The following is a 27,996-nucleotide window of genomic DNA, read 5'->3' on the forward strand; positions in this document are numbered from 1 at the left end:
AGAGGGTACAAAGTAAAATTTTTTAATGGCTCGAGTATCTGTGAAATATCAAGTCATTTAAAATTCCAAAATGTTGGGACCAGCAGATGGCATATTGGTTACATCACTGGATTCCCACACAGTCTACTGTGGTTCAAGTTCAGGACCTGGTGGCTTATAACTCATGCTGGGCATGTACCCAAGGTCCCAAGAAGAGAATGGAGGAGAAGAGATTGCATGATTATATAGTAATATCAACATTTTAATTTCTCTTTAGAATTGGTAATTAAAAGAAAAATGCCCTCCTTTGGACTAACATAGGTCATTTAATTTGTTTTACCTGTGTACTCCATTTTATAGATAGTCAGCCCCTCTGGGGGAGGAGGCGTGATGTCTCGCATTCTGTCTTTCTGTCTCTCTGGCGAGTACATGCACCTTATAGCAAAATCTCTCTTAAAAAAATACAAAACGTTAAGTAAATATCTATTATCTCTGATATTTTATGTTTTAAATATTATGTTGTATGGATTTTTCTAATAGGACAAAACATGCTTTACACAGATCTATTCAATATTTTGACAGAATTATTCTAAAGTATACACATCTATACTCATCTATACGTGTGTTTTTGGTCATCTTCAGTAACAAATCTTTGACTTTGGATTAAGGCTCTGTTTTAGCGTATTTCAGAAGTGTACTGTCCCATTTGACTTTACCTAGCTAGTGGAAAAATGCCTCTTGTAGATCTGATTACTGGTATCTTGACAAATTGTACTTTTATTTTTCATTCAGAACTCTCCATATCACCTTGAGTTTTTCCTTTTCTTTACATTAATTGGTTCACTGTTCCTGTCAGTTCTGTCTCCTTGATAACGTATATCCAGTCTGCTGTCCCCTTGCCTACTGCTCTAATTAAGACCCTCATCCCTGTTGGCTGATCCAGTGCAGTCCCTAGCTAGTCTTTCTGCCCTAGGCTCTTGTTCTTGTAGGCTGCCATAGCAAGATCTTACTAACCTTAAAAATCAAAATCTATTTCTTTTCTCAAAATTTAAGATGATGTTTCAGGATAAAATTTAAAATCATAGCATTATTTTATTAATACTGTGGCCCCATTATCCATTCACTCATATTTCTTAGCTCTCTTCTTTCACTTTAATATCTAATAACATCAAAATTGCCAATAATCTCCATCCTTTTCTCTGCCTCTGTGTTTACACATGTCATCTGCTATTTGGAATGCCCTTGTCTGTCTAGAAAGATCCTTTTCTGCTTGAGGCTGCTCAGAAGATATCTGGTATGTGACACCTTTCCTGAGTTCCTTAATGTTAGGAATTTTAATGCTTTATAATTCTAATGCTTTATAATTTCTTAAATTGCATTTATATCTTGTCATATCACGTTATAATTATTTTATCTTCCCCCACTATCCATCAATAAAGATGAGTTAGCAAGTTTTTTTTTTTTCCCAAAGTATAATATGTTTCAGTTCTATTTGTTGTTGTTGTCATCATTTTTCAGATTTTTGCCATAGGGCATATGCAGTTGCTGTAGTAAGAGAGAAAGAGTCAAAGTGAGAAATCTCTTCTCCTCCATTCTCCTCTCAGGATTTTGGGCACACATGCACATATGACTGGTGTGATTTTAAAGCCATTGGGTCCAAGATTCAAACCATGTTTGTCTACATGGAGTCCAGCACCTCAGCCATGCCACCTGCTGGCCCCTAATGTTTTTCAGGCTTTGGAGGGTTTTTGTTGTTGTTTTTTTGATTTTTGTTTTTTGGTTTTTGTTTTGTTTTGTTTTGTTTTGTTTTGAGAGGTTTTTGCTATGGGGTGTGTGCACTTGCCAGAAAGAGAGAGACAGAAAGTGAGAAGTCGCCCGCCAGGGGGGATGGCCCCTCTGCAATCCCTTCTCCTCCATTCTCCAATCGGGATCTTGGGCACACACACACATACATGCCCAGCATGAGTTTAAGCCACTGGGTCTGGGACTCCATGGTCGATTACATGGGAGTCCAGCGACATAGCATTATGCCAACTGCTAATCCCTAGTTCCTGCTATTCTCATACAGCGTCTAGGTTCTGTGGTTTTTATTATGTGTTTCTATTTCTTATCAAAACTTTTAGATGTTTGTTGCTGATGATATCTGTAGCTTATAAATCTCTTTCAGGACTTAATTTATATAGCAGTCTGACACAGTGTTATAACTCTATGTTAAGAAAATAGGTATTCTTAGACTCATAGAATTTGAGGAGTTTGTTAAATTTGTATAGCTTAAGAATAAGACCAATATTGGAATCTTTTTGAAGTTGTATTTTTTTTTCTTAAGTTTTGCTATAGGGTATATGCACTCTCCAGAGAGAGAGAGAGAGAGAAAGAGAGAGATAGGAGAAATCACCCTCCAAGGGGTGATGGCCATGCTGCAATTCCTTCTCCTCCATTCTCTTGGAGTTCGGGGCATGCACACACCATTGTCTGGCATGTTTAAATCACCCTCCAAGGGGTGATGGCCATGCTGCAATTCCTTCTCCTCCATTCTCTTGGAGTTCGGGGCATGCACACACCATTGTCTGGCATGTTTTTCAGTCTGCTGGGTCCATGAACCCCCAGTCGGCCATGTGGGATCAGCTGCCTTAGCCACCAAATCACTGACTGCCCCTGATGTCATATTCTAATCATGTTCTGTTTTTCAGTGATGCCAAAAGTCAGGAAGAACAATATCTTTATGATCAAGACAATAAATCAGGGAGGGCAAGTGATAGTATTGTCAACCTGGATTATTGTGACGTTGTGAAACAGAGTAGATGTGAAGCCTCCAGACGTGGTTCTGTGTGTGTGTGTGTGTGTGTGTGTGTGTGTGTGACAGAGAGAAAAAAATAACATAATATTTATTATCTTAACTATTTTCAAATGTATAGTTCAGTGGCATACATGGACATTGTGTAAGTTATCACCATTATTCATCTCCAGAATGTGAATATTTTTATCATTTTTAAATGAAACCCTGTATACGAGCTCCCCATTCTTTGTTCTTTCGTCCCCTGGCAGCCACCGCTCTAATTTCTGTCTTTAGGTGCCTTGTATAAGTGGCATCGTCTGGCTTATTTCACTTAGTGTGATGGCTTCAGAGTTCTTCCACATTGTAACAAATGTCAGATTTCCTTCCTTTGTAAGGATGAATAATATTCTGTTTTATGAATATAACACATCTTGTTTATTCATTCACCCATTCAGGTACACAGGTTTCTGTTTTTGTTTTTCTGCTTGTTGCTGTGACGAATAATGCTGCTATGAGCATTGGTGTACAGATAATGGTTTAAGTCCCTGCTTTGAATTCTTTGGGGGTTTATACCCAGAAATGGAATTGCTGGGTCATATGGTATCTTCTCTTTTCTTAAAAAATAAAACGGTGGTCACATTGTTAACATAATTTGTTTCTTTGTGATTGTTATTTAATTCTAGGAATTCACTCTAAGAGAGTGATCAGAGTAGCTTTTATAAGTGTAGTTAGTACTCCTCTGCTGTCAGAGGGAAGCTGACTGAAACATGAGAGCCTGAGCACATAAAACCACAGCTCTAGAGAAAAGACTGAAATGTGAACCGTTGATACCATAGACTTCGCAGCTGGCAAATCATGTCTTTGAGAATATTGAGTGATAGTTGGGAAGTGTTTAATGTATAATGTTGAGTCAAAATCAAATCCTCAGGCTGGCTCCAAGTTTTTATATATGTAAGCAAAGAAATGTGGTACAGTTTTTAAAATAAGAAGGAAGAAAGAAAGGTAGTACAGTTCTTTAAAAATGTGGTAGCTGGTAGAAAGATGAGTGATTTTTTTTCCTTCTCTATGCTCAAAGCTGGGTATGTTTGTGGTAAGGGAGAACTAGGTAGAGTTGAAAACCTGCCAAGAAATTTTATGTGAAAATAAAGAACTGAAAACGTTCTTTTTCTGTAGAAAGTGAAATACGATTAAAATACCAAGACTAATATGTTAGAATTATAGTATGGTAAACTACAATAGGATCTGTTATGTTAGGTACATATACATATTAAAGAGTCTAAGAGTCAAATTTGTAATTGTCCACCCCAAACATTAGTGTTAAAATACATGATTCTCACCCCTTCCCAGTTGCAATAAGTGGGAAAAGGAGGTTTGTTTTTTTTTGTTTGTTTGTTTGTTTTGCAGAGGTTTTTGCTATAGGGCGCGTGCGCTCGCCAGACAGACAGAGAGAGACAGAGAGACAAAAAGTGAGAAATCACCCCCCAAGGGGAATGACCACGCGGCAATCCCTTCTCCTCCATTCTCCTCTCAGGATCTTGGGCACGCACGCACACGCGCCCGGCGTGAGTTTAAGCCACTGGGTTCAGGACTCAAACCACAATTGACTACAAGGGAGTCCAGCGACATAGCCATTACACTAACTGCTGGCCCCAAGGGAAGAAGTCTTAATCAGTGACTTACCTTGTGCAATTAAATCAGACCTCCTGAATTTTACCGTTTTAGTCTAGATTACCTAAATAGAGATAACTATTTCTAGATTTTGATCACGGAATAATAGAAAGGTAAATTACAACAATGCATTTTTTTAGACTTGCCTATTTAGAAACTTTTCTTGCTGTGATCAGCCCAGTCCTACCTATGTCATTTGCTAGACTGTCAAATTGGTCTTGCAGTCTTTCAAAGGACTTACCACCTCTGAGGCATTCCTTCGCTTATATTTAAATAAGTAGATTGAAGTAGATTATACTTTAATGAAGTAGGGTTATAATTATCAAAACAAAAGATATAAAAATGTGTCCATATCTGAAGTATTATTTGTTTCTAGATAATTATATGACATTATCTCGTTTGATTGATCTCCTGAGAAGATGTGGGAAACTTGAGGATGTTCCAAGATTTTTCTTAATGGCTGAAAAACGTAACTCCAGAGCAAAATTTGAGCCAGGATTTCAGTACTGTAAAGGACTATATCTTTGGTAAATCTTTGCAAATATATACTATGTATTATTTTTTCTCATTGTAGATAATGTAGAATATGAGTATTTTTACCGTCAAAAATATCTCCATTTTAAAACATGTTAATAGTTTTCTTCGCCAAGCAGATAATAAGCTAGTATAAATTTTATAGATATTGATTGAAATAAATAATTTTCTTAAATGCCTAACAAGGTACACTGGTGAACCAAATGATGCCCTTCGAAATTTTAACAAAGCACGGAAAGACAGTGATTGGGGCCAGAATGCCCTGTATAATATGATAGAAATCTGTCTGAATCCAGATAATGAAACTATTGGAGGTGAAGTATTTGAAAACCTGGATGGAGACCTGGGGTGAGTAGTGTTTGACATATTGTCTTCATTTTTTTCCTTTTTATGTTAACACTTGAGGGGGGGTAATAGCAGGAATATTTTATAAGAGAACTAAATTCTAGGATATCAGTAATGAAAAGTCAGGTGAATAAATCATAGCTAAAGGGCTTGCCGGTGGTTTGGTGTATTAAGGCAGCTGGATCCCAGATGATTCCCAAGCCCAGCAGCTTGAAAAACACACTGAACGTGTGTGTGTGTGTGTGTGTGTGTGTGTGTGTGTGTGTGTATGTGTGCCACAAATCTTGAGAGGAGAATGGAGGAGAAGGAGGAAGAGAAGGGATTGCAGGTGGTCATCCCCCTTCGCGGGCCATGGGGGTGGTGATTTCTCACATTCTCTCTCTGTCTCTCTTTCATGAGCACATGAGCCTTGTAGTAATATTTTTAAGTAAGTAAATAAATCATAGGTAAAATATCTGTTCCCTGAATGACACATGTTTAGGTTTTCTAAGTCAAAACAGTTATGAAGACACTTCTCTTACTACTCTGTAGAAAACAAGGTAAGTTGTAACAGTCAGCATCTGTGGCAAAAAATTGCATAATTACAGTAACTACTTAACAAGTGGCAATTACATGCCATACTCTATGCTCTATACTTTGTATGCACTATCTCATTTATTGCCTCCAACAATATCATGAAATAATAGCTTGGTAACCTGATAGTTAGGAATGGTGGAGGCAAGGTTTGGACTGAATTCCACCTAATCTCAAAGATCCTGGTGTCTGTCACAGCCCTGCTGGTAAATGGTAATTTTTCTCTCAGCTTGTCTACATCGCTTATCTTCTACTCAGAAATGGGAAAGCATGGTGGGCAGTGTATAAGGATGTAAAGAGAGCATTCGGTGTATTTTTTCCCTCCAGGAGCATGTGGTTTACCCAGGCAAGATGATGCCTGAAACTGCTCCATCTGCCATGAAACAGAAATAGGTTAAAATGTATATTAGGTATTGAAGAAGTTCATAGAAATCATAAAGTACATAGTAGTCAGGGGAAAATGTATGGAGGAGTGGGAAGATATTATAACTAGATTGCTGAGATATTTCAATGACAGATTTTAAGGTTTAGAGTGCAGAAACCATTGAAAGTTTGGAATGGGATGTTTAAGTTTTTAAGCAGGCTGAGATAACATACTGTTGTATGATACAACTTTAAGCTACTCAAGTAGCATCTTCAGCAAACACAATACTAAAACACATAAGGGAGATTACAGCCAGAGATATAATTTGGGAGATGTCTACACAGAGTACTTAGTTAGGACTCTTTAAATGACTTCTTTGTTGGTTGAGTTCGTAGCCGAAGATGTCTGAGAACTAAATTTGGGGCATGCTAATATTTAAGGGATCTGGAAGAAGAAGGAAGGTCAGAAAAGGCTAGTCAGTGTGATAGAAAGAAAACTAAAGCTGAACAAAATTGCTTTAAAGAGGTAGCTAATGGTGCAAAATTTTTTACATAAGATAAAAATCTTAAGACCTAAGAAAAGGGTCAATGGGGGACCAGCAGTTAGCATAATGGCTCTGTTGCTGGACTCCCATATAGTTGACCATGGTTCAAGTCCCGGACCTGGTGGCTTAAACTCATGCTGGGCGCGTGTGCGTGCGTGCCCAAGATCCCGAGAGGAGAATGGAGGAGAAGTAATTGCGGCGTGGCCGTCCCTGCTGGGGGGTGATTTCTTGCTTTCTTCCTCTCTGTCTCTCTCTGTCTGGCGAGCACACGTGCCCTATAGCCAAAACCTCTCCAAAAAAGAAAGAAAAGGGTCAATGGCTTTTGTGATTAAACTTTGAGAGTTTAATTTCCTTGATTATATATGTGCATATGTATAAAACATAAGAAAATTGCTATTCAAATTGTTATTGCACTTGAAATTTACAACCTTTTGACAGGTTTTTTTTTTTTTTAGTTTTATGTGAGAGAAGGAGAGACAGAGAGAGGGTGATAGAGAGAAAGGAAAAAGACAGAGATGGTGTTTGTTGACAGGGTCTCACTGTGTTGTGGTCCTCCTGCCCCTGTCTCCCTGTCAGCTGTGATATAGCACACATGTGCAGCTCGTTCTTCTCATGTGGCCTCCAGGCTCCCATGCACCACCACGGCTGGGTCTGACACATATATTTTCTTTTCTAAGTCTGGGAGGCAACATGGTGAGGAAAATAGACTCTTATCTCTGACAAGTTTAGAATCAAATCCCGTAGTTACCATTTCTTAGCTATATGACTTGATGAATTATTAGGTTGTCGGAAAAGTCATGGTGTGTTTTTCTATGCAAAGATGTGTGCGGCATGCATTACTGTTACTGTTCCAATCACCCAGTATTTCTCGTGTTCGAACCTCAGTTTTCCCATGTGTAAGATAGAATCAACAGATTGCTGATAGTACTTGACCCTTTTCCCACCTTTCTTCCTTTCTTTTCATTTTCTGAGTTGATACACCATTTGATAATTGTGTAATTCTACTTTTGTTCTGTTAGGTCATCAGAAAAGTCATGACACATTTTTCCGTGTTTTTCTATGCAAAAACGTGTCATGACTTTTCTGACCCAGTAGTTTTTTATTACTGTTCAATTTTTATCTTCATTCTAGAATGAATTAATGTTTAATGGTGTTTTACTGAGACTATTAATTTTGTTTTAAAAAGTACATGGTAACTGTGTGTCCCTTTGTATTATAAGAGAATGAGGGACATTTTTCACAAAGGATGACTTTGCAATGAGTGTGCACAGAAGAAACCAGTATACCCTAAAGTTCTGATTCTAATCTCAGTGAATTGCGTATCATGAGTAATAGACATGAGTGATTTATTTTTACTTATATACAGTAATTCAAATGAGAAGCAAGAATCTTTACAATTAGCAGTGAGAACAGCAGAAAAACTCCTTAAAGAATTAAAACCTCAGACTGTTCAGGGTCACGTACAGCTTCGCATAATGGAAAACTATTGTCTGATGGCTACCAAACAGAAATCTAATGTGGAACAAGCACTAAATACCTTCACCGAAATAGCAACATCTGAGGTTAGTAGATTTCCTTGTTAAATTTTGTGTATTTCCTTGGTGGTATAAAGCATATATTTTGAGTAGTTTATTTTCTGAAGATCAATTTCATTACTTTTTTAAAATTAGATATTTAGTCTCAAATAATTTTGCAGAGTGTACCTTTATTCCAAAAGAGACACTGTTACTGTTGTGATATGTCATTGATATATTGGGTAGTTGGGAAATTCCTGATGCATTTTGTGTAGAAAAACAAATCATGCTTTTCTGACAACCCAATATTTATCTCTACTGGGATGTTGAATTCTACAGAAAGAGAATTCTTGAAAAGATCATAAGAATTAACGTATTTGTTAGCTGTGTGACTTTTTGATGAATTAGTAGATTGTTGGAAAAGTCATGACGTACTTTTTCTATGCCAAATGCATACATCATAATAATTAACTTATGCCCGTTTGAAGAATTCCCTTTCTCTAGAATTTTTAAATTTTATTTTAAAAGATTTTTGCTATAGGACATGTGTGCTTGCAGGAGAGAAAGAGAGAGAGAGAGAGAGAGAGAAGCAGGGAAAGGGAAAGCAGGAAATAACCTCCCTCCTGGGAGGATGGCTATGCCACAGTCTCTTCACCTTCATTCTCCTCCTGGAATTGGGGCACACATGCACACGCATCTGGTATGATTTTCAAGCAGAGTTTGGGACTCTAACCATGGTTGACCCTGTGAGAGTCTAGTACCTTAACCACGCCATCACCTGCTGGCCCTGGAAGTTAATTCTTAAGGTAATGACTTTATCCCCTAGAAAATATCTATGTTGTAGCCTAGGTTAGCTTACTAAGTCAAAATAAACAACCATTTCCCTTTATATGTTACCTTTGCATTTATGTGAAGTGGAATTTTTTCTACTCTAGCAGTAAACAAGATCAATCCTGACAGTTTATAATTCAGTCATGCAAATGATCATGTTGTTCTCTAATAACACTGAAACAAGGTCCTGCAACCTTTTGGATTGTTGTTATTTTAGTATTATTATTCTTAGAAGATCAAAGGCCTTTTTCTCTTTTCACTCCAGTGAAATCCACTTCCATTCTCCCTCTGGGTTTTCTATTTTTCCTTCTTTCTTACAGTGCTGTATTTCTTTAGTTACTTGATATTAAAGAAGTAATTTTAGATATCCACTCATGAGCAGTTGTTAACAACTAGTTCTAAGCATGTTCTCTGGACTGTATGTTTTTTTTTCTTTCATTCAAAAGTACTATAGGCCACCAAAAATTCATAATTCTGTGTCTCTCAGAAGATATACAGAATTTTGCTGTATTTTTCTGTGTTTCAGAGTTTGCTGTAGCACTGAATTACCAGAATACCCTACAGTAGTCCCTTGCCCTCACCTTCCAGGACTCTGGAAGAGATTAAGATGTTGGGGTTTTGGAGACCTACAACTCCTGTTATGGTTTGAGTATAGCTACATCTGATGGCAGCATTATTACTAGTCTAAGCCAGGCTTGGAACAGAACAGTGAGGCGGCACTAGCAGTAATAATAGTCTGTAGCAGAGTCCCTTACAGACATTCCCAAAGGTTGTACTCTGTTGAATTGGCTTTATGTAGCAAGAAATGGCAGCTGCTGAATGAGGGGAGAACAGTCCTCTAGTTCTAGGAAAAGCTGTAAGAACATTACAAAATGCAATTTCAAGTAAGGTGCCATGGCTGCTGAATGTTGTAAAGTGGCATTCTACCTCATAACAATGAGAGAGTAAACTCACTATTCTTACTGTGAAGTTTGAGAGAACAAACAACTAAAAGCAGTGAATGAATGACATTACAACTATTTCCTAGAAAGACTACACCAGCTGTCTGTGTTAAGACTGCATTTTTAAAAATCATCCTTACATGAGAGATTACTTATGTACCATCCTCAAATCTATTTACTGACTATATTATTCAAATTATAAGGATATATGAGCTGAAGTTGCATAAATATTGAATTTCCTCATATTTTTAAACTCCTAGGCCAAAGATATTCAATATGACAAATACTCACTAGGCAGCCAGTGTGTGCTAAGCAAAGTTGCAAAGATAAACAATATATAGTTCATTTTTTCAAGTTTCTCATAATCTACAGAGGGTAAGATAAGCATACTGACTATAGTGACTGTAATACAAAGCAAAAATACAGTCTCTCCTAGAACTGAAGATAGAAGTGTTGTACAAGACTATGTATGAAGAGTTGGGAGACCTTTAATTGAGAAGGTATGATTTAAGAAGAATTAGGATAAATTCTATTGGCACTAGCAGAGATGGAATAAATGCACTCTAGGTGAAAGGAAAAATACAAACAAAATGGAGGCAAAAACGCATATGGAGTATTCACACCACTATGTGTCACTCGGATGGATAGAAAGCGAAGAGTGTGACAGGAAATCCCAGAGGAAACAGTAGAAGATGCATTAAGCCCAAGCTAAAGTTCTTCATTTGTTTCATTCAATCACCTTGAACCGTAAAAACGCATTGCTGCATTGCCCACGACTGACTCTTATACTTTCAATCTAAAGTTGTTGCAGTTTAGAGTGAGAATGAGAAAGCGAAACAGGCGAAGGTCTTGGATGTCTGCACCAGAAAAAGACATCATGATCTATTGCAGGGCTTAAAACTCAGATTTGGCAGTTTAGAAACTATTCTTCAGTCCACTCAAAAGTGATCAGTCTGTGAAGAACTGATTCAAAATCATCAAACTCAGTTTTGCGGTTTTAAAATCAGAGAGCTTATTTTTAAATGTGTAGTGTGGAATATTTTTGTACATGTGAATAAGTGTGGAATCTTTTTTTTTGAGAGATTTTTCACTGTAGGGCGCGTGCGCTCGCCAGACAGACAGAGAGAGACATAGAGACAGAAAGCGAGAAATCACCCCCCAGGGGGGATGGTCACGCCGCAATCCCTTCTCCTCCATTCTCCTCTCGGGATCTTGGGCACGCACGCACACGCACCCGGTGTGAGTTTTAAGCCACCGGGTCCGGGACACGAACCGCGGTTGACTACGTGGGAGTCAAATCAGAGAGCTTATTTTAAAACGTGTAGTGTGGAATATTTTTGAATAAGTGTGGGATCTTTTCAGCAGTCCCTCTGTTCTTAGTCTGGCTTTGGACTTGGCTGACAGATACATAACAGGTCTCTATTTTCTGTCTTTTCTTAGTCTACCTGAAGTGGAAAGTGGGGGGAAGAAGTTCAGTAGTTGATAATATTCCATCCATGTCTTCAAAATCTATTACTTATTGGTTGGAGTTGGCCTTCAAGTGAAACCATTTTTAATCATTCTTTACCTAGAGAAAAAAGTTACATATTAGAAGTTTATTGAAGTTTATAGAATTAGGACAAAGGAAATTTTATATTCCCAAAAGCTGTTTTTAATCAAATGCTAATGATTTACCCTTCTCTATGTAGTTTCTTTTTTCTTTCTTTCAGCCACCATCAGTGTTGGACACTAAATATTTTGCTACTCTATTTTCCATTTGCAGTATTCCTAATTATTTACTCCAATTTGCTATCTTATAGTGCCCCTTTCATTATAGTCATAACATTCTAATTTCTAAGTCACAATTCCTTACCCTTTGTATTGTTTAATGCTTATTTATTTCTTATTTATTTATTTATTTTGAAGAGGTTTTTGCTATAGGGCACATGTGCTCGCCGAAAAGACAGAGACAGAGAGGGAAAAACCCCCCCCCAGGGGGGATAGCCATGCCACAATCCCCTCTTTTCCATTCTCCTCTCGGGATCTTGGGCACGTACACACACGCACCCTGTCTGAGTTTAAGCCACTGGGTCCAGGTCTCGAACCGCAGTCGGCTACATGGGAGTCTAGCGACACATCCATTACACCAACTGCTGGTCCCATTTATTTCTCTTTTGATAGAGAGAAAAAGATAGAGATAGAGATGAGGACATACATAGTGAGGCAACCCAATGTGGTGTTTGTGCCACGATCCACCCCCAGCCTCAGCCAGCCCAGATCACAAGGACAAACATGCATGCCCAGCATGGAAAGAGAGACCTTGGCACACAAATCTGGGACTTTCCCACATGGGTCCAGCATCACAGAGTGTTGCATTGCTTATTGTGCCACTGCTGCTGGTGCCTTTGTTTGTATATTAAGCTGAGACCTTCCTCTTTATAAAAGCATGTAATCCCTCTGCTGAAATGTAAGAAGTACACTAGCTTAATCAGGGACATGGATATTATTGCTTACTTAAGTTAGTTTTCTGCGTAATCCCTCTGCTGAAATCTAAGAAGTACACTAGCTTAATCAGGGACGTGGATATTATTGCTTACTTAAGTTAGTTTTCTGTATAGATTGTTGATGGCCTTTATTTTATATCAAGTCTTATTAATCTGTTGGTTTCACTGAGACATTTTCTGACTTGTAGCTCTATCTAAAAGAATAATATCCTTGGGACCAGCAGTTAGCATAATGGCTATGTCGCTGGACTCCCACGTAGTCGACCGCACCTCAAGTCCCGGACCCGGTGACTTAAATTCGCGCCGGGCGCATGTGCATGCATGCCCAAGATCCCAAGAGGAGAATGGAGGAGAAGGGATTGCGGTGTGGCCATCCCCCCGGGGGGTGATTTCCTGCTTTCTGTCTCTCTCTGTCTGTCTGGTGAGCGCATGCACCCTATAGCAAAAACCTCTCAAAAAAAAAAAAAAAAGAAGAATATCCTTTATAGAGCCTATCAAGAAGCTTTAGATTCCAAATCTAAAAACATGTTTAAGACCTGAGCTTATTTCATATAATTTTCAAGAGATTAATTGCAAACCTAATTTATAGCTTTCATTGGTCAAACCTTCACTGGGAGAAGAGGTTTTTGAATAAAGGAGAAGGGTCATGGCATCAACATCAATATGTACTATCATTTGCAAGTAAATAGTCACTTGTCATTTCTGTTTGACAAATAAAAGAACTAAAGAGACAAGATATTAACACAAGAATACTCACTGCTCAATAAAGATTATACTGAAATAGAATATTACTTTATCTGTTTCTATACAAAATGAAAACAGCCATTCAATCCCATTTAAAGACTGAGTCGCACTGATTGCTGAAATTGTTGTTATGGCCCCTGTAATACTTACTGAATTATGCTGACCACACATTGCCTGACCAAGTTTCTTCATGCTAGCTTGAGGTTACATGGTGTGTTCAATAATGACCATCATCACAATTTTCTCTGAAGGAGCCAGAAATAGAATCCACAAGCTAGTTTTTACATTATATAGCACTTGTTACTTTACATGTGTTTTTCTTTCCAACAGAGGCTATTTATGTTTGTATATCTAACAGTATTAAGTTTTGTTGTCTTCCAGAAGGATCATATCCCAGCACTCTTGGGAATGGCAACAGCTTACATGATCTTGAAACAGACTCCAAGAGCCAGGAATCAGCTGAAGCGGATTGCAAAAATGAATTGGAATCCTATTGATGCTGAGGAGTTTGAGAAGAGTTGGCTGCTACTTGCCGATATTTATATTCAGTCAGCAAAATATGACATGGCAGAAGAATTATTGAAACGGTGCCTGCGTCATAATAGAGTACGTGACTGAAGAGTAAAAACAACTTTTAACCTTTGTTGCATAAGCTTTCTATAATAGGTTATTACAGAGAGGTGGTCCATTTTCAAGGAATTCTTTGCATTTTTTGGTAAATTAAATGTTTATTCTTGCCACAGTGAGGAAATAAACGGTAATAATAAGAAAGAAACCATTGCCCTTGAAAGTAAGAAAAAAAGATTTATGCAGGTTCAAGTTTGAGCTATAGTGATGCCCTCCTTACAGAAAGTGTTTTTGGAATGTCAAGGGTTCATCTGTGATTATCCATCTCATCCCAGAACTAATGAAAATTGGAGAAGAGCATTAATTGCGGACGTCTGTCCCTCAATTAAGAAATACTCTTGATGAATTTACTGCAGCTGCATGTCATTTTCACATTATCAGAATCCACTATGCATAATAAATTTTGTGGGGGAAAGTGTTTTCAGTTTTTAATTATATTTGTTTAATTAAATGTTCTTATCTTTAGGTATAAAATTGAACATATCTAAGTCTTTGAAATTTAACACTTTTTAGTAATGTTTTGGTGTTTAATTGCAAAAAATGCCTTATAACAGCTTTTTAAAGTTAAGAATGTGTTATTTGTTGAGAGTAATTACTCCACCTAGAAATTCAAGGATATTTACCTTCACAGATTCATATCAAGTCTTTCAAAGCCCTAATCATAGTAAATTTGTTTTATTATTTTTGAGAAAATGAAGTCATGTGTTCCTTCAAGAGACGTTATGTTTGTATAGGACTATTAGATATTTTCTTAGGATCCTTAAAACGTAAAGCATCAAGCCAATAATATATAGTCTAGCCTAAATTATCAGTTTCATCAATTTTAAATTGAATTGGCCTTGAAAAACAGAGAATGTTCATTAATAGGCTTTCAAAATCTAAACTGCTGAACAGTGACCCTTATGTGATTAGTTTAGGAGTAGGCAAGATTGCATAAGAATTAAGTTGTTTTTTGTTTTTGTTTTTAATTACCAGAGGGTATTTGTGCTGGCCAGAAAGAGACAGAGCAACACAGAGCTAGAGAGAAAGAGCCCCGCATGGGCCCATAGTCATGCCTGAATCCTGTCTTTATTCTCCATCCTTTTGGGATTTGGAGCACACACAACACACATGTACCTGGCGTGTTCCTTGGAGTAGGGGTAGGGAGGATTCAAACTGGTTGGCCATATGGAACCTGGCTCCCCTAACCACTAGGATACGGGCAGACAGGTAGGAAATTAAGATTTTGATACAAATAGAATCTCTCTTTGCTTAAAAACTGATAGCAGTTCATTACCTTGCATATGATGTCTTCTTTAGAGATTTCATTTGACCTTGCTGGTTAGGCACATTAGGAGCCTGAGATTTAGAAAATAAAGCTTAGGAACATTGAATTATATAATTTAAAAATAGAAGCCATTGGGACCAGCAGTTAGCATAATGGCTATGTTGCTGAACTCCCATGTAGTCTACCGCAGTTCAAGTCTCAGACCCAGTGGCTTAAACTCACACTGGGCGCGTATGCATGCATGCCCAAGATCCCGAGAGGAGAATGGAAAGGGATTGCAGCGTGGCCATCCCCCCTGCGGGGTGACTTTTTCGCTTTCTGTCTCTCTTTCTCTCTCTGTCTTTCTGGAGAGCGCAAGCACCCTATAGCAAAAACCTCTACAAAAAAATAAATAAATAAATAAAAAAGAAAGAAAAGAAAAAAAGGAAGCTATCTAGATGTGGGGAAGAAAATGTACAAGATGACACTAGACCATCTTCTCATACCAGATGGCAAGGAAGCTATCAAAGATGTTAAAGTCACATCAAAGACTTAAGAGTCAAAGAAAGTCCTGGGAACCAAAGTTGGAATATTTTAAGTATCAATGAAAATAATAACTTCAGTAGGTTGAAACACATCAAGTATATTCAGATTGATGACTTCACAAATATCCAAGAAAGAAAGAAAAAAGTAATTGGTTACCTCTGCAGTATGCTCATCAACTATTATATCTAAAAATGTCAAACAAAAGGTAAAAATTAAGCACTTATCCTGCCATTTGTGTACAGACTATACTGTTGGGTAACTAAATATTAAATGAGGAGATGAAGAAAGACTTGATAAAATACTAACATTTTTCAATCCTAATGAGTTTGTGAATAGACATACCATCATGAAGAGAGGGAGAATTAGGGTTGACCTGGAGTGAGCAAGTGAAACACTCAGTAATAAAGATAAAAAATAATTTAATGTGATATTTTATTTTAAACAATTTTAAAAATATGAAAATGTTAAATAGGCAGGATCTGACTACTCTGAGCTACATATCTAAGAAGAAAAAAATGTGTGTCCCTATATTCATATTTGCATATATATATTAATGGTTTTTTTTTAATGAAAATATTATGGATAAAATTTCTTCCACTAAAGGGAGGAGAGTAATATAATAAATTCAGTTTGGGTATAGGAAAATATTCAGCCTTAATGTTGTGAGTTTTAATATGCTACCTATTTTTTTTAAGTACTAGAAGGTATGTGCATTTTCCACAGAGAGAGAGAAAGAGAGAGAGAGAGAGAAAGTATCCCCTAATGGGGTATAGCCATAAGCCCTTCTCTTCTATTTTTCCACCCTGTTGAGATTTGGGCCACCCCTGCATAGGTGCCAGGTGTATTTTTCAAGCTTTTGGTGCTGGGGTTGAACTATAGATGGCCATGCAAGATTTAGCTCCCTTAACCACTAGGCTGTAAGACCGGCAATTAAAAACTATAAAAACATGGATCCAGGGTCATGTGTTTTTCCTGTTGCCTCAGGCTCAGATGTGTCTCTATATAGCAGTACTAATCCACGAAGCCGATTCACCCTTTCACAAATTCTAAACGTCTAGTTCTAATTATAACTGCCAGCAAATATCTATGACATAGGAATATATTAAATAACCACCTCAAGGATGCAGTTAACCAAATCTGATTTTTGAGAAATTCTAGAACACATATTCCTATTTCTATTATATTTGATTCCAAGAAAAGAGAGACTAAGAGAGAGAGCAGATCCTCCAGAACAAAAGATACTACAGGGACATCTAGCCAGTCACACTGTGTGGGCTTTATTTGGATCCGCATTGTAAGAAGCTAAAATAGATAGGTATATATATATATACCTAACCTATCTACCTATATATATACACACCTAACCTATCTACCTATATATATATATACACATGTATGTGTATATATATTTGCACACACATGTATTGAGACAGTTTAAAATTTGAATGGTGACTGAATATTTGATGATCTTAAGGAGCTATTGCATTTTCTATATGATAAATGATAGTTACGGTTATAAGAAATCCTTTTAGAGAGGCATACTAGCAAATTCATGGATGAAATGATACAATATCTAAGGATTTTTTTTTTCTGGTAATATGGAAGGACACTGCATGGTAGAGGTAGAGGTAAAACAGTATTAGTCATGAGTTAAGGTTGAAGATGGCATGGGTTCATAGAGTTTTTCTTGTACTCTTACTTCTGTATGTGTATAAGTTGAATTTATTCATAATAAATACTGTTCATTTGTCTTTGTAAAAGACACATGCCCTGATGTTTATTTCTGATTCTTAAAAAAATAAAAAATCCCGATTATGTAAGTTTGAGATGGCAATTTAATACCAGAAATAATTATTTTTATTAAGTTCTGTAAATAATTTTACTGCATAGCCAATGTTGAAAATTACTGTCTTATGTGCCACATAAAGGGATTATGAGTTATGAAAAGAAAAAAAAAATAGGAGCCAATCAGTGGCATTGCGTTGTGGTGCTGAACTCCCACATGGTCGACCATGGTTCAAGTCCTAAACCTAGCAGGTTGGAACTCACTTAGGGCATGTGTACATGTGTACCCAAGATACCAGGAGGAGAATGGAGAAGGGATTGCAGCATGGCCATATCCCTTGGGGAGCAGTTTCTCACTTTCTTTCTCACTCTCACTGGTGAATGCATGTGCCCTATAGCAAAAAAATCTCTAAAAAGGAAAAAAGTTAATATAATTACTCTATAACCATAAACACATATCCCATGTCATGGTTAGTCTATTGATACACATTCTGTTTTCCTTCAGTCTTGCTGCAAAGCTTATGAATATACAGGCTACATTATGGAAAAAGAGCAGTCCTATACAGATGCTGCCGTAAACTACGAGATGGCATGGAAGCATGGCAGCCAGACAAATCCAGCTGTTGGTAAGTTAGCAAATTAGGCTGTTACAGGGAACTTGTGTCTTATTTGTATTTTGATTCTTTTTTCAGAATAGGCAGTGAGCCAGCTTTCATTGTCAGGCTTTTTGAGGAGTGAATAAATTGTATATTTATAAAATTACTAGCTACAGTGGTGTAATTTCCCAAGGTCCAAACCTGTCCTCAGTCTCCTTAGAGGACATTGAGTATAACTGTCCCTTTCCCTCCCTTCACTTTCCACTATTTTGAGAATGGTAGTGCCTTGAAAAAGTGCTTTGTTGCAAAGTAAATTAGGAAAACACTGCATTAAATCAAGTTCCCTAGGTTTTCTTACTGCAGAACTTCTCGAATTTTTAAGCATCAATATTTATTGTGATAATTATCATAGAGGGGCCAAGTTTCCCACAATTATGTAACCATGGGACTCTTGTTTCTTTCTTTTTTTTTTTTTTTTCCCCTCTGAATATCTAGGAACATCATCTAGAGCAAGTGTCTTGGGGACGGTTTGTTTGGGCAGTGTCTACTCCATCCCTAACAGATGTGCAGCATCCAAAATATTTTAGTACTTATTGACTAACCTCACTTGTCATTGTGAAGGAGCTCGTTGCTATGCTTTTTCTTTCTATTGAGCTGAAATATGCTTAAGTGAAACCACCCAGACCTATTCTCTGGAGTAATCTACAGAGTCTTTTCCATCCTACAGATAATGGCGCTTCGCTTACAAACTTGTCATGTCCTCCTAAGGCTCATCTTCAAACCATCATCAATTACCTGTTCATTCTCCTAAGACTTGACTCAGTCTTTCACACTTTTTGTGGCTTTTTCTTGAAGCTCTAAAATAGTGCTCCTTCACATATTTGGCAAGATTTTAATATTAGATCATCAGAAAAGTTATGACAGGACCACCAGATGGTGTAATGGTCACGTCACTGGACTCACACGTAGTCAACCACGGTTTCGGTTCCAGACTCGGTGGCTTAAAACTTATGCCAGCCGTGTGTGTGTGTGTGTGTGTGTGTGTGTGTGTGTGCACATGCACATGCACACGCGCCCAAGATCCTGAGAGAATGGAGGAGAAGGGATTGCACATGGCCATAACATGTGGGGGGTGATGTTTCACTTTCTGTCTCTCTGCCTCATTAGGTCTCTCTGGTGAGTGCATATGTCCTATAGCAAAAATCTCTCTAAAAAAATTTTTTTAAGTCACGATGTATTATTTTTCAGTGTTTTTCTATGCAAAAAGGTGTCATTACTTTCCCAGAATCCCAGTAGTTTTTTTTATTAAAAGAATAAACTGTTGAGTGTGAAGGAGTTGGAGTCCATGGGATAACCTCTGTAAGTAACCTGATGTTTCTCTGGCCAATTTTAGTATCTTGTCTTTGTTTATGGATTTGGCCAATCTGGCTATAATGTGCCTTGGAGCAATCTGGCTGTAATGTGCCTTGGGAAGATCTTCTTGGGTTGATTATATTAGGGGTCCTTTGTATTTCTTGAGCATGGATATTTGAATGCCTCTCTAGGTTTGGAAAGTTTTCTTTCAGGATTTCATGGAATATATTATCAGTGCCCTTATCAGTTTCTTCAACTTCTTGGATATGATTATCTGGATGTTTGGGTGCTTAATGGTATCTAGTTTTTCTCGTATATTATGCTCATATTTTGGGGGTTATTTTCTCAGTCTTTTTGGTGATATTTTCTAGGTCAGAGGTTTTGTCTTCAACATCAACATCTGAGATCTGATCTTTTGCATGATCTAGTCTGCTTTTAATACTTTCAAGGGAGGTTTTGATTTTCTGTATTACATCCCTCATCTCTAACAACTCCAATTTATTCTTTTTTATGACATGTATTTCTTCCTTCAGATCGTGAAAGAAGATCCTCACCTCCTGGAACTCATTCTCTTTTCTCTTGCATCTTCCAGAATGCATTGTTTCTCGTCTCTCACATCTTGTTTAGTTTTGCCACTATGAATATTCTGAATTATTTATTGGACATTTCCATGACAATATAATTTTTCATTGAACTGTCAGTGGATGATGAAGTGTTTTTCTTTTTTCTTGGGATAGAGATATTTTCTTTGTTTCTCATATTTTTGTTCCTCTGCAGTGATTTATGGTCATCTGATGGATTATGTTTCTTCCTAATTTCTTGGAGTTAATTCTAAGGGTTCAGATATATGTGGGAGGAAGCGATCCCCAATCTCTCTGCAGTTCCATTTCCCTTATGCTCACCAAACATCCTGACCCTTTGACCATGGAACTGGATATTACAAAGGCCTCATAGTTTCTAGGGAATAGGTGTACCTGGGCTGAGCTGTGGGGTTTCAGCTGAGAGTTCAGAAGTGTGTGGAAGAAGATGAACCTCACTCTCTGCAGCTCTGTACTTCTCCCTGCTGCTCAATCTGCAGGCTCTTTTTTCTGGATTTTAGTCATTTGGTGGTGTATTCACTTTAGGCTAATTGCTTAGAGAAGATTTCTACAACTGTACGGTCATGTACCTCCCTTTACTATAACATAATTCTGAGATAATGTATCTTCTCTACTGTGTTTTGCATTGTAGTATCTACAGAAAGAGGTTTTGAGTTCTGATTTATTAAGAGGAGTTTCTTCCTTCAGGCAGCAGGTTCTGCTAGGGTTGAAGATTTCTATGACCCTAAAGTATTCAGATGCTTTGCTACTGTGCACCTAGTCCGGTCTAGACACTCACTCAACAGAATGAGAAAGTAAGGTACCGAAAAAAAAAAAGGAAAAGAAAACAAAAGGGGAAAAAAGAAAGGAACAAAAGAACCCAAAAGGGAAAGAAAAAAAAATTTTTTTAAATCAAAAACTGAACACCACGTAGAGCACAAGCATACCCCATGAACACAGCAGGACACACCCCAGATTTAAATGGCTTCTGAAATTAGCAAGAGAATGGACAGGTCAGGGGTGATAAGTATTTTAAAAATTAAAAAAATAATATGAGAGAGACAGAAAGAGAGAGAGAGTCAGAGACAGAGAAAAGATGGAGGTTGCCCTACCTGGCTGTGTTTTTCTGGGGTCTGAAAGATGGGGTTTAGAGCAAAGATTCAGTTGCCTTGGTCCCAGAACATGGCAGGGCACACCCCAGATATAAATGGCTTCTGACTGAGCTTTTGGGGGTCTGGAAGATGGGATTTAGAGCTGAGATTGAGTCGCCTTGGTCCTCCTTAATAGAATGTAAATCTTATAACCATAAGAATCAGTTTGCCTTGGCTGGTCCTGTAGCCAAAGGGTTAAAGGAAGCCAGATCCCACATGGCTGACTGCAGTTTGAATCCTGGTCCTGGAAGCTTGAAAATCACATTGAGTTCATGTGTATGCATGCCCAAAATCTCAATAAGATGGAGAAATACAGAAGGGAGTCCAATGTTTCCATGCCTCATTTCGGGGGTGGAGGAGAGGGAGTGCTTGCTCCTTCTCATTTTTTTAATCTCTGTCTCTCTGTAGTGAGCACATGTGTCCTCTGGCAATTGAAAAACAAATCAGTTTGCCTTATGTGTTAAGTGTTAAATAAACTTATACTATAAAAATTAGCTATGCTGTCTTTTACTGCTCTATGACTAGTTTACTATCAACTGAAATAAGTGAGACTTCTCTATTAAGTTGGGGAAACTACATTTATGGGATGCCAGTTATCTAGCTCAACAGTAAAGCATTCACTGTGGTCTTTGTTCCAATTCTGCTTTCTTTTCCGTTCTTCTTCTTTCATGACACTCTGCTTTCTGTTATTGCGTCACTTTTCTCTGTGGTTAGTTCAGTCACCAGCTGCCCTTACAAGTCCTCTAATGAGAAAGCAAATAAAGGAGGAGGAAAAAAAAAAAAGGAATAGTGAGTAGTATGTTCTAGAAACAGTACCATAAGTACTATATCATTATGATTTTTTTTTGTCTTAACAGGTTACAAACTAGCATTTAATTACCTAAAAGCAAAGAGATACGTGGAGGCAATTGACATATGTCACCAGGTAAACACTTAAATGTATCTTTCTAAAAACATCTTAGAGGGCTAGCCCCACAGCACAGTGGTTAAGCACTGTGCAAGGGAATCTGGATCCCACATGGTCAGCTGCAGTTCAAGTCCCAGGTAAAAAAAATTCTTAAAAGTGTTCTAATTGAAGTACAATAAAACTAAATTGTAATGCTCATGTGTAGTAAGTGTTGTAGATCTCAGTTCTCAAAAATTAAGTTCTTAGGTGTTTTTTTTTTTTATTTTGTTTTGTTCTGTTTTTACAGGTTCTTGAAACACATCCAACTTATCCAAAAATCAGAAAGGATATTCTTGATAAGGCCCGCACATCGTTAAGACCTTGAAAATAATAATTTTGACTTAGTTTGTTGGTTAAGTGGGAAATGAAAAGAATGTGAGTTCTCCCAGTTCAAAATAGGTTTGAGCTAATGCTTTGTAATAGAAGCATACTGTTATTTCTCCAGCAGGGGCTGCTGCTGTACATCAGGAGAAGTGAGTTCTCAAATAGCTGTTTTCCACTGGAGACGCTGAGCAAGAGCTGATCTATTTGAATTTCTTTTGATTAGGTCACAGTTTGGTGACCATACTCATTTCTACAAAGAGTATTTTGTTAAATCTAGGTGATCAAATATCCTATAACTTTTCTAAGGAATATTAGTGGTTCATTTTAGGAAATATATTTAAAAAGCACTGTTATCTATTAAAATTTTTTATTATATTGTGTGTTATTTCAAAAGTTTCAGTAAATCTGTTTGTAAATAACTTATGAAAAAGACAATATCTATTTTAATAAATATTTTATAAATTTATGTTTTATATTCTTCTTAGAACTCAAAAGGCATGGTATGTTTGCAAAATCAGGGTAAATCCCCCATGCGATTTATAATGTTAATAGGGAGTATTGCAGAAAGTCTGACTTTCTTAGAAAACTTTTCTTTGAAAAAATATGGAGTGCAAATTTACCTTTCATTTTGTTGAATTTATTCTCTCTGTTCTTAATGCCAGTGAGATCTTAAGAAATAATCAGTATCAAGAGCCAACTGGTGACATGGTAGTTAAGGTGTCAGGATCTCACATGACCTACCACCTGGTTCTCCAAAACCCAGTGACTTGAGGAACATGCCAGGTGCATATGCGTGCATTCCTGGGATCCCAAGAGGTGCTGGAAAAGAAGGGATTGCAGCATGGTTATCCCTCTATGGAGGAGGGGGGAGTGCTTTTTCACTTTTTCTCCCCCCTTGCTGGTCTGGCAAGCACATGCACCTGATAGCAAATTTAAAAAGATAAAAACAAAAGAATCCATATCTGAAATCAGTTTATAATCCGTTAGAGCAATATTTAGCTTTAGCCTGAGAGACTGTATCTTTCAGTATAATTTCAGACACTATTTATCTAGTAGAAAAGTTGATAATATTTTGGTCAACAGAGACTCACAAAGCAGACCATGTAGAAGCAACTGCTTACCCAACTGCCTCACAGCACCCTGGCATAGCAGTTCTTGCCTTTTACACCAAACTTAATCTACTCTTGATAAACATAATTCTTAGTATTATTTTCAATTTCTTGTGTACATCTTTTTCAATTTTCTCTAAAAATATAATAAACACAGTCTTCCATTTTATTTGTACAGGTAATAAACACAGAGTAGTTTTTAAAGTCATTTACTCCTTTTTTAAAGTGTCCTGTGCTTATTTTGAGCAACATTTTATTGTTTCTGATCACCGCTCTGATTTTTCAAAGTCTTAATTATGTTATAAAATTCTATTAATTTCCCATCTATCTTTTTTTATATAGCACTTAATGAAAATGTCTAACAGTAAGCATTATGAAGCATTTCATATCTGTCAAAACATTTTCATGTATCTTATTACATTTGACCTTCATATCCCATAATACACATGTTATTATCCCTGTTTTCCAGATCTGGAACTATGGAAAATTATCTTTCTCCCTAATTCAGAAGAAAAATATCTTTTGGCCTACATGACATTGTTAGACATTGTTATGGAATGGATGTTTGTGCCCATCCCCTCAAAAATCATATGCTGGCAATCTAATCCTTAATATGATGGTATTAGGAAGTGAGCATTTGGGAGGTAATTAAATCACGAGACTGGAGCCCTCCTGAATGGGATTATTACCTTTATAAAAGGGACCCCAAGAGAGGTTCTCTATCTGCCTTGTACTAATACAACAATAAGTCAATCATCTGAAATGGGAAGGGGCCCTCAGCAGAACTAACTATGTGGGGACATGATCTCAGACTTCCGGCCTTCAGAACCGTGACAGAGAAAATTCTGTTGTTGATAATCCAACCAGTTCTTGATATTTTGTTATGGCTGCTGGAGCTCACTGAGGCAGAAATGGAATGCCTCAGTAGATCCAATGAACTTGCATCATGGAATATTAGAATCGTGAAATTGGATAGAGAAGGTAGAACATCTGTTCTCCCAGCAAGGCATTTCCAGATCAGTTTTCCTATCTATAAAATGAGGGTTTCATTTTTATTTATTAAGCAGTTTTTTGTCTTGTGTTTTGAACTTGCCATTTGTTAGTTGCTATTTTAGGCAATTTCCTTATTTATTTATTCAGAGACTTTTTTCAATAGGGCATGGACACTTGCCAGAGAAACAGAAAATGAGATATCACCCCCTACCCCCCCCCCGGGGAGGGGAGAATGGCCATGCCACAGTGAATTTCAAGCCACTGGGTCTGGGATTTGAACCACAGTCAACAATATGAAAGTCCAGTACCTTAACCACTATGCCATCTGCTGGTCCCACTTCCCTTCTTTTAGATGTTTTAATTTTTCCTTAACTCTCCAGTGAAGTAGCATTCTTACTTTTCATATGAGGAAGATCAGGCTTGGACTAACTAATTTGCTCAAAATCACAGAAAGCATCAGAACACAGATTCTGTAACTGGCCTAGCCAAATTCACAGCCCCTGCCTATTTACTGTATAAGAGCAAGTGTCTATGAGAAAAACAGCTCTTGTCTCCATCTTGCTGGCAGATGAAAACAAGAGGTCTGTTACAGACATAGCTACTGAGGAACAACATGGACTGGGTGGAATGAACAGATGGTTTGTACAAATGTAGAAACTATCAAAGAGGAATCTAACTGAGGACCAGTGTAGCATGGCAGTCAAGAACATGGACTTGAAATAAGACCAGCCTGGCTTTTAATTTTGGCTCTGTCACATACTCGATGTTTAATTCACCTCAAGTTATACAGGATCTCTGAGCCTCAGTTTTCTCATCCATAAAGAAGTGTATAAGGATAATAACCTCCTCAGATTTTTAGGATTAAATGTGAGAACACATATAAATCCTATAATGAATCTGACTCAGGCTTTTAATAAATAGTAGCCCTACATAATTATTACAGGAGGAACAGGGCCAAGCAGTAATTGCAGCTGAGAACAATCTTCACACATGAGAGGAGAAAATGCAGTCCAAAGAGATGGAGAGGACAAGTCGATTCCCCTCGAGAGCTCTGTCGTATGGGAGTCAAGATTCTTTTATTTTTTTCCCTCCATGCAGTCCAAAGAGATGGAAAGGACAAGTCGATTCCCCTAGAGAGCTCCGTCGTACGGGAGTCAAGATTCTTTTATTTTTTTCCCTCCCTCTCTCCCTCCATCCATCTCTCCCTCTTTCTCTCTTCTCTCTTTCTCCCTACCCACCAAACATTACACTAGACTCTACATGTAGCATCTTATTTCATGCACCTCAAGCATACCTTTGTCCTAACCTCCTCTATCTGGAATTCTCTCCATACTCTCCTCTGCCCTCTCAACCCAGCTTCTTGTTCACAAGCATCTCTCTTTAGGCTTGCACTTTCTTTTCATCAGGAATCAGTTTATTATTGTCTCAGGCCGAGTCTGTGTCAAGGCCCACTATCGGCTATGTATTACCCTTTTAGACTCTCTGTGCTACACTTACAAAGGACTGGCTTATGGGACATGTCCAAGATCACAAGTCAGTGAAAGCTAGAACTCGAAACAAGCCATCTTGATTCCAGACTGCTTCGAACTGCTATTTGAAGAGCTAGTGCCCAGGACATGTTAAGTGAGCATTTAGGGCCTATTCTAGGAATGGAGAGGGAGGTGCACGGCAGGAAGGAATTCATTTTCTGAAAACCTGGGATCTTGATATACTCCCCTCATGGAAAGAAAGCAGATGTAAAGTTAGTGCATTTTTGACCTGAATCCAGCAAGTATAAGTCCCAAGAGAAAATAGTTTGTTCCCCAGAAGTTAAGAACCTCGAGTAAATCTGACATGGATTTATGCATGGATAGTCCAAGAAGTTAGGTCAAACCTTGCATTCTGATACACGTAGATAATGAACTCATTATGGAAACCAAAAGACCAGTTAAAAATCTGACAGGAGCGATGCAAATAATTTAAAAATAGGATCACATAACAATGTCAGTGCTGACAGAGTGACATATCTTTTTTTATGCAAGGCTGACAAACATGCAAGGAAACCACATTCATACACTACTGATAAAACTGTAGTGCAGCCTTCCTGAAGGGCAATTTGTCAGTCCAAATTAAAAGCCTTTCCTTTGCCAAAGTAATCCCACTTAGAGAAATTTATCATAGAAAGTACTCAGAAATTTTCTGAAAGTTTTTCAGTTAAAAACATTCGGGGGGACCAGCAGTTAGCGTAATGGCTATGTCGCTGGACTCCCATGTAGCCAACCGCGGTTTGAGTCTCGGACTCAGTGGCTTAAACTCATGCTAGGCACGTGTGCATGCGTGCCCAAGATTCTGAGAGAATGGAGGAGAAGAGATTGCGGCGTGGCCATCCCCCCTGGGGGGTGATTTCTCGCTTTCTATCTCCCTGTCTGTCTCTATCTTTCTGGTGAGCACAAGTGCCTTATAGCAAAAACCTCTCAAAAAAACCCCAAAAAACAAAAAACAAAACATTCTGGGCCAGTAGGTTGTATGGTGGTTAGAGCACTAGATTCCTATATGGCCACCAGTGGTTTGAGCCTCAGACATAGTGGCTTGAAAATCACACTGGGCACCTAAGTGAGTATGCCCATAATCCCAAGAGGAGGATAAAGAAGGGGTCGCAGTGTGGCCAACCCTTCTAAGGATAATTTCTCACTTTCTCTCTCTCTCTCTCTCTCTCTCTCTCTCTCTCTGGCGAGTACACATGCCCTATGGCAAAAACCAGAAAAAGAAAAAAAATTAAAACAGCAGGCCCAACTGTGATGGCACAGGCAGATGGATGATGTAGAGTGATTCCAGAGCCATGTGAGAAGGAACTGGATTCAGATCTCAGATCAATCTGCACATGCCAGGCTTGCTCATGCACACACGACATGATCCTGGCTGTCTAGAAAACTGGGAGCAGGATTGCAGCATGACAAGACCCTTTCAGGGTTCTCTACCTCTCTCAATAAAGAAAGAAAGAAACTAAGGACTGGCTCTGTGGCCTGTTGATGAAGGCAGCCAGATCTCACATGGCTGACCATGCAGTTCAAGTCTGAGACCAGCAGGTTGAAAGAATCGCTGGATATCTGTGCAGGCATGTCCAAAATCCTGCAAAAAGGGAGAGATGGGGGAGAAGGGACCGTGGTTTGACTGTCTCTCATGGGGTAATGCATCCTCTCTTTCTCTGTCTCTCATTCTTTCTTTCCTGCAAGCACATGCACTATCTGGCAAAATAAAAATAAGTAAATAACTTCTAAAAATTATATAGCTTTTTTTAAAATTTTTGTCTTTTTTGATTGCTACCAAAATACTTGACATAAATGAAGTGGTCAAATATATTATGATTTATTCAATAATGGAGTACTATGTTGTCATTAAAAACTGTTTTTGAAGATTTATTGTTTATTTAAACTTTAAAAAAAAAAAAAAAACTTAACTGCCAAAAT

General features: G+C 37.9%; 1 protein-coding gene across 2 annotated transcripts in view; it reads left to right on the forward strand.

The window, feature by feature from the left end:
* The window catches only part of TTC21B (tetratricopeptide repeat domain 21B), a 94,364-nt gene extending 69,869 nt beyond the window's left edge, over positions 1-24,495 (forward strand). Inside the window, exons 23-29 of one of the 2 annotated variants that reach the window (XM_006153579.3) lie at positions 4,800-4,950; positions 5,144-5,305; positions 8,150-8,345; positions 13,678-13,902; positions 18,006-18,126; positions 22,036-22,103; positions 22,372-24,495. In XM_006153579.3, coding sequence (XP_006153641.1) covers positions 4,800-4,950; positions 5,144-5,305; positions 8,150-8,345; positions 13,678-13,902; positions 18,006-18,126; positions 22,036-22,103; positions 22,372-22,449 — 1,001 coding nt within the window. In that variant the 3' untranslated portion in view covers positions 22,450-24,495. The remainder of the gene's footprint in view (positions 1-4,799; positions 4,951-5,143; positions 5,306-8,149; positions 8,346-13,677; positions 13,903-18,005; positions 18,127-22,035; positions 22,104-22,371) is intronic. The other variant, XM_006153580.3, reaches the window with a different exon arrangement.
* Positions 24,496-27,996: the final 3,501 nt, after the last annotated feature.

The sequence above is a fragment of the Tupaia chinensis genome, unplaced genomic scaffold (genome assembly GCF_000334495.1).
Source record: "Tupaia chinensis unplaced genomic scaffold, TupChi_1.0 Scaffold000381_1, whole genome shotgun sequence".
In the NCBI taxonomy this organism is placed as follows: domain Eukaryota; kingdom Metazoa; phylum Chordata; class Mammalia; order Scandentia; family Tupaiidae; genus Tupaia; species Tupaia belangeri.